A 7,954-nucleotide genomic window follows, 5' to 3' on the forward strand; every position below is an offset into this window, starting at 1 on the left:
TCAATCACCTCCAAACACGACACCACCTTAAAAAAAAAAGTTTTCCACACTTTGAAATACCCCTCCATTATTATATATGTTAATTATGAATGAAATACAAAACTAACGGCCAAAACTAGAGAACGGCGTGGATAATTTCAGGCAAACCGGCGAATCTATCCATAACAAAACATTTCCCAACCTCTGGCTTATATACTTAATAATTCTATATATTTCTCAAAAAAAAAAAAAAAAATCCCTCTCGTTCAACTAAAAAGACAACCCCTTTAAATGCTAGCATCCTCCCCTCTGATATCAGCATCACTTTTAACCCAAATTCTTTCTGTGGTGTTTGTGTTGAGGTCTATGAGGAGATAGATGGGGCTCAAGTCGCTCAGCCTCCAGATGATCCCGTGGTGCTTCCACGTGGTGGGGGCCACATGCCGGCCGGCGCTCGACCGCGGAGAAGATGACGACGACGGCGACCTCCCCCACAACACCAAACCCTCCTCCTCGCCGGCGAGCCCCGTCCGGGTCATCGGCTCGGACGGCCGGGTCCGCATCTACGACCGGCCGGTGGGCGCCGCCGAGGTGATGAAGGACAACCCCCGTCACCTCGTCTGCCGCTCCGACTCCTTCTTCATCGGTCAGCGTGTCCCCCCTCTCGCCGCCGGCGACCAGCTCCAGCCCGGCCACAGCTACTTCCTCCTCCCCTCCCACTTCTTCCACTCCGTTCTCTCTTTCGTCACCCTCGCTGCCTCCTTCGCGGACAGTACCAAGAAGCCACCGCTCCTCCGGCCGTTCGACATCCACAAGACGCCGGCCGGGGCTCTTCAGATAAGAGTTTCGGATGAGTTCTTGGATCGGCTGAGGGCGGAGGAGGAGGAGATGGAGGAGATGGAGAGGAGGGGGAGGAGGGTCTGCACCACGGAGGCGCTGGAGAAGGATTACAGGCAGCTGGTGAGGAGTAGGTCGTGGAAGCCGAAGCTGGAGACGATAAGGGAGTCGGAGAGGAAGAGGAGGAGCGGGGGTTTAGCTTTTGGTGGGATCCGGAGGAGGAAGAAGAGAAGCCACAAGGCCTCCCACAGCGAAGAGGAGAAATCAGCTGGCTTGTAAAAAAATCAACAGAAAATGTGGTGCCTTGCCTCTGAATTAATTAATTTTAGCTACCAGGCCTTCTTCCTTTTCTCTTTCCCCCATGTTTTATATAAATCCGACAGTTCTCAGTTTCATTAGATTGTAAGTTCCGGATGTAGCTAACTGATGATAACTCACAGTGATATATATGTGAAAAGATGGCTCATTGAGGCTTTCTCCCTTTCTTGTTCTAAGTCTTGGTGTTTGACAAGCAAGCTCTCTACTAGATCGGCCACCATTAACATTTACTTCTTCACAACTTATATTGTATATATTATTGTGCTTGAAGTGGAACACAAGCTTGTATATATGGCTAGCTTCGTATCCTTTCATCTTGCAACGGGAGAAGAGAAGATAGCTATCCCTTCTTGATTTGGACTTGTTGGAGAGGCCGCCCAGGGAGAGAAGGGGAGCTAGAAAGCTCCATTTCACCATCTGTTTTCTTCTCTCTCTCTCTCTTTCTTTCTTTCTTTTTATTTATTTATTTTTTTTTGGTGGAAAGCTCCGGTGGTTTTTTGACTATGGTCAAAGCTCGTGGGATTGGTTGGTGAGAGCGAGGTTGGTGTGTCAGCTGGCAGCAGAGTGAGTCTGTGTACGTACCAGTAAGGGTTGGGCTGGCATTGGTCGCAGTTGAAGGCTGCCATTCTCCCCCACTCCATCTCATCTCATTCCCCTATGCACGTCTCTCTCTCCTCTGGTGTCGTGGCCTGGCTTCAAAAGATGACAAAATAGAGGTCAAGAATTCCAGTGAGAAGCAGAAAGTCCCACAAGCCTCCTCATCACGTCAGGGCTCGCACGAGCGGAGGCCGACCGACGAGCCCCGCGTCCGACCCTTCCACGCTTTTAGATTGGCCTTGGCGTTTTACTTCGCCACCCCCACACGTGCGTGGGACCCACACGCACGGGCGGTCGCTGGAGCACGCGCACGCGGCCGACACCCGGCACCCGTGCTCGCGATGGGAGTACGTGGGGTTGGTTTGAGTAAAAGGCCTCTCCGCGATGTTCGGTCTTCTCTTCTAGAACCAAAATGTACGCAAAATCCTGGCTTGGGTATGCGACAATTGCGGCACGCCTTCCCTTATATCAATGAGTGTAGTCTATTTTAGCGGAGACAATTAATCAATGATCAAATGGCCTATGATTGTACTCCAGTTTTTTCTTCAATCACATATACCTAACGTGGGAATATACACAAGTAGGGATAGAAACCAGGCTAGGGTCGACAATGGGCCAGGTTGGCTCCATTCAACCAAAGCTTGCAAAACTTGGGGCTTGATGTCGACCAATTCACTTCAGGCACCGGGTAACCTGATCAAAAGTGATTATAGAATATGAGGCATTGGTCCAAGTTGGCCTGGTTGTAAAGTGATTAGGTGACATTGTTTAGGACTTGTTTAGATATTTCTTTTGAATCATTTATGATTGGAAACATGATTTCTAGTATTATAGAATATGAGGCTTGGTGCAGCCCATATCAACCAGACATCTCCCACTCCGTTCCTATATGATAGAAAAAAGATTTGGTGAGACCATTTTCCTTTCTATAAAATTCGGGCTGATCCATTCTGAAGAAATACTTGTGAGTTTTGTGATATAGGTTTGACTTTGCCTGCATTTCTCTAAATTTTATTAACTTGCACCAGATTACTTAAACAGGCCTTAGATGGTTGGCCCAATCTACGAATTCAATAGGAAATATAGCTAATCATGCTGGATTACCTAAATAGACCCTTCGTGGAATGTTTTCCTACTATTAAAAAATAAAGTAATGAACTAATAGACTCACTGCCCTAACTTTCCTAGTTCACTATGGTTAGGAAACTAAATCGTAGTCTACCGTAATGTAAAGTAATACTTTGAATTTTCATTTAATTACTTATGGGCTGGGCCCTGACCTGGCCCAAATATGGTAACCTTCAACCAGCCCGACTTGAGTAGCGAAGCACGTTAGTATCCAACCATTCTCAATAATTAATCCTTCGTAAGATCAGATAAATGCACGAACATGTGTAGATGCTAGCTAGCATCTACACGGACAAATGCACCTAGGATGTACGTTTGCTAACCCTTGATCCAGTGCTTGCCGTACAAGAGTGATGCTGCATGGAAAGATGCCTGCATCTAGAGGACGAGGGCCAACTTGCGTTTCCATCTTCGCTTCTTATTTAAGAATTTTCTTTTGCCATTTCTTTAATTTGACAAATACATTTCTACTTTTAGGACTAGTCCTTCTCTTTTTCTCTTCTCCTCTCCAAATAAACTAAAAGGTATATTTATTGAAGTCTTTTTTTTTTTTTGTTTCTCTTGGTAGCAAAAGGTTTGTTATTTCAGTATTTGTGAACAACAAATTGACAACTCAGCCAATCGATCATTTTAACTTCTTTGTGGATGTTAAGTGATGTGGGCCCTTCAAGATAGTCTTAAGTAGAGGGGTGGCAAGAGTATAGCTGCAAAAATCGTCGAAGATCCAAACATGAAGTAACCCTCCACCCAAAGCTTCGCGGCTCCCAACAATAGCACAGCGTATCCAAGGTGACCTTCCCATGCCCCCGACTAATTCAAAGTGACGGACGGTGACACGGGCAAGAGAGAAATCTCCAACAATAGTCAGGTAGCCAGCCATTCGTTGAAAATGACGAACTTCTCATTAAGAAATCCTAGTTTGGGTGAGGACTTAGGAGTAGTTTGGGCCGTGAGGACTTAGGGAGCTTATGAGTATGGTACAAGGAGTGTTGAGATGTGGCCTAAAGGATAATAGTCCAAGTTTTTGCCCCGGTTGGCTCGGACCAAGCATCGTTTGATCGAATAGAGAATAGGTAAAAACTTTGCTAAATCGAATTTGATCTTTTTATTAAGATCCCCAGTGATCCGAATGCTGTTGGGGCATTTGGTAACCCCAATAGGATCACCACGGTGATCCGAATACTGGGGTGATTTGATCCTCAGTGATCTAAGATCAATGTGTTTGGTAGGCCATGATTCAGTGATTAAAAATTTCTGGATATCCATAAGTAACTTGTTTGGTATGGTATGGGGATCCAAGATTACTGACCACATAATACCACAAATACCTTTGATATATCTTAGATAGATTTTTTTATGTATTTTTAATTCTCATGAATTAAAAATGTAAGTCAATATACTAATTCTTATAATAACCCCATAATTTTGTCACATATTCTACTTTTAGTAGCCCTTATCATATATTTATTAATCATATAAAATATATTATAATAAAATATTAATATATTTATCAATATATTAATTATTAATATATTCTAAAAAATATATTTATTACTCCTATAAATTATTAATCTTATAAAAATATGTTATTTTTCATTATAGAATTGATATTTTTATTTATACTTATAACAAATTTTTTTAATACTAATAATTATTTTGATTAAAAAAATAAGGTAAATAGAAGTAATATAGTAATATATTAAATATTTTCATTATATAAATATAAAAAATAATAATATATTTCTACCAGAATTTAAAATTATCCTTCAATAATAATGGGATAATAATATGATTAGTAATATATTATAATATAATATATATCAGTAATATAATATATAATATCAACATAATATATATATATACATAATATATTGATGGTATATTGATATATCAATTTTTCTGCTAACTTGAAGGGTATTTTTGTCTTTAACTTTCAACCCAAGATCACTGCCCTATGGTGATCTTAGATTTCCGACCTCAAGGACGGGTATCCCATCACCGAGTTAGGGGATGATTTGAGAAGTGGAGGTGATCGAAGATCACCGCCATATAGGATTACCGTGGTGCAACCAAACGCGGTGATTTCATCACCTCCATCCACATCACCCTTGATCATAGGACGATCACCCCATACCAAACGCCCCCTATGAGTATCATACAACGAGTGTTGAGATGTGGCCAAAAGGATAATAGTCCAAGTTTTTGCCCTGGTTGGCTCGGACCAAGTATCGTTTGATCGAATATAGAATAGGTAAAAACTTTGCTAAATCGAACTTGATCTTTTTATTAAGTAGGTCAAAAATCCAAACCCAAACCAAATCATTTTATTAACAAGTAATTTAACCTAATAACTTAATCTTTATCTTTTATCTTAGTTTTAATCTATCTTTTATCCTAGGAGTAGGTTTAACTTAGCTTTTCTACCGTAGCCCAATGCTACACCCTTGTTGTAGCCCAAAGCTACACTCTTATCATAACCCCATACTATACCCCTATAATAGCCCAACACTATACCTTTTTACCATTATCTAATGCAACCACCTTATCTACTTTTAAACGATGATGTAATGGTGGTTGAAGTTCTTAAAGGTCAAGGCATTTAGACTAGTGTTTACTCTCTATCCCCTTTTGAACTCTATCATCACCTATTCAATTGATTAGATATTGATGGCACGTCCACACATACTAACCTTGTTGCTGTGAAAGACTTGGCACCTTTCTCTACTAACCAACTGAGTTTCCTAGGATCTCAAGTTTTTGGATACTTGTTCGGATGGGATGGAGATAATGCCAAAAATGTCTCTGTGAAGAAAAGTTAATATAAGAAAATAGTTAATTAGTGATAAACTATTTTGCTACAAATGATAATTTGTCGCTAATAAGTACCATAAGATAATGAAATAAAATATCTATCATGAAATATCATTGAAGTAGCATTTTTAGCAACAAACTTATATTTCAATGCTAATTTTGTCACCAAATTTGTTTCACCAAATACTTCCACAACGGCTTTTTTGTGGCAATTTTATTGGCAAAAATTTATAATATTTTTGCAAAAGAAAATTGTTATCTTGAATAACATGACTTTTAGTGATAATATTTTTTTGCCATGAATTAATTATTAATTTTGACAATGTTATTAGAATTGTTCCCAAATATATACTTGTGAATACAAAAAGAATAAAAAAATAATAGCAATTTTTTGTGACAATTAATTTCATCACAAATATTTTTTATATTTGGTAACAAAATTAAATGTCGTCACAAACCAATCTCTATTTTTTGATAAGGATAATATTTCATCATCGAAGATTTATTTATCTATAATATATACAATTTGTCGCATAATATAGGCTATCTAGCAACGATATAATATTTCATCATATTTTTTTAGTATATAAATTTATGATGAAAATTATTGTCGTTGTTAATTATCTAATTAACTGTTAACAACACTAATATTTTGTAGTTAAGCATAGCTTTATTGTAACATATATATTTTTATTGCAGAATAATAACTATTTAATGACAAATTAGATTTTATCATCTACACATTATTGTATAAATTTTATAATAAAATAGTTTGTTACAAATTATTTATATAATTTAGTGATGACAGTGTTTCATTGTTAATATATATTTATTGGCAACATATAAAATTTTATTGTAGAATCATAAATTATCTATTTTTAAAAAACTTTAGAGAAAATATATACTATTATATTAATATGTTGAAATTATTTTAAATATTTTAAAAAAGATTTAACAATATTATAAAGAATAAATAGAATTATTTAATTTTTATTTTTTATAAAGAGAAAAGGACTGAATTTTATCTAAATAAATAATTATTAAACCTTATGTGTGTAGGGCACTTAGTAGGCATAACCTACTAATCGGTCAGGACAAATCATCAGAGATCTCATAAGGATGATATGAAGTTTCATTTGAATCACCAAGGCAGAACAAATATTTGAATATTTGCTTAAAGACAAGCAAATTGAACTCCCTGAAGGCCACAAGATTCCTTGTCTAGAAGAGCTTAAAGGAAAAAGATATTGCAAATGGCATAATTGATATAGCCATAGCATAAATAATTGTTTAGTCTTCCAAATGCCATACAGAGAAGGCCATTACTGAGGGGAGACTTACGTTCCTACAGAAGGATAAAGATATCGTGCTGGTTGATGGAGACCCTTTTTTCAAATGGTGGGGAAAATGATGGCTGCAGACTTCTCAAAGGTAGCTTCAACCAGTTATAAATATGCTATTGGAGAAGGTGACAAGACAAAATGATATTGCAAAAACAGTTTAGTTGAAGGAGTCATTCCTTCGGAAGAAGATATTCGAAGAGTTATAATATTGGAACTTGTTTCACATTGAAGTACCATGTCGATCGGTTTTGTAGACGGGTTTCATGGTTTAGCATTACCCCAGAAAGGCTGGTGGACCACCAGGATCGTTATTGCTGAATTAGCCCTAAAATCTCCCTTTTAATAAGTGGGAGAAAAAGAGTTTAAAAATCAATACCAAATTATTAGCTGAAAGATAGTTGAAGACTAGAAAGGTGCTAGGGGAAACAGAAGCGCTTATCGTAGATAAAGGAAAGTACCGATAGATGATGAGCTAGAATCCAGTGAGATACAGTAAAAAAGTCCTAAAAGAGAGGATGATCTAGTGTTGAATCAAAAGTACGTAAGAGACAAGGTCAAGATGGTAAAGTAGGGATGTCTGACCGACAGGCGGTTGAGACTTTCAGCCAATCTGGTAAAATAAGTCGAGGGTGATAGTTCAGGAAGTAAGACAGGTAGTGATAGAAGGAGGCCGAATCTGGGAGACCTCTCGTATCCCCAATAGGGGAATGGTATCACTACAAAAGAAAGTGTTGGAGAAAAACCCAAGTCGTCTCGGAACAAAGGCGCCGACCAGAAGGCGCCCGACCGAAAGGCGCCGACCTGACTACGCTCGAACTAAGGGCGCCCGACTCGGCAACTGCCTCAGCTCGGCACCCGACCAGGCGCTGAATTCCGAAATGCCGTGCCTAAGTATTCGACCCCAGCTTAAGCCCTTAAAGGAGCCTTACTCCAGATACTCA

General features: G+C 38.7%; 1 protein-coding gene across 1 annotated transcript; it reads left to right on the forward strand.

Annotated features, from left to right (window-relative positions):
• Nucleotides 1–261: 261 nt before the first annotated feature.
• On the forward strand, nucleotides 262–1,310 carry LOC103699708. Its single transcript, XM_008781711.4, has one exon. It carries the CDS (start codon nucleotides 358–360, stop codon nucleotides 1,093–1,095), a length of 738 nt encoding a protein of 245 aa, XP_008779933.1. The 5' UTR covers nucleotides 262–357; the 3' UTR covers nucleotides 1,096–1,310.
• The last annotated feature ends 6,644 nt before the right edge of the window (nucleotides 1,311–7,954 follow it).

This window comes from Phoenix dactylifera, unplaced genomic scaffold (assembly GCF_009389715.1).
Source record: "Phoenix dactylifera cultivar Barhee BC4 unplaced genomic scaffold, palm_55x_up_171113_PBpolish2nd_filt_p 000349F, whole genome shotgun sequence".
NCBI classification, from domain to species: domain Eukaryota; kingdom Viridiplantae; phylum Streptophyta; class Magnoliopsida; order Arecales; family Arecaceae; genus Phoenix; species Phoenix dactylifera.

What these genes read in the sequence shown, in the direction of transcription:
- LOC103699708 (XM_008781711.4), top strand. Translation starts at nt 358, where the DNA reads ATGGGGCTCAAGTCGCTCAGCCTCCAGATGATCCCGTGGTGCTTCCAC.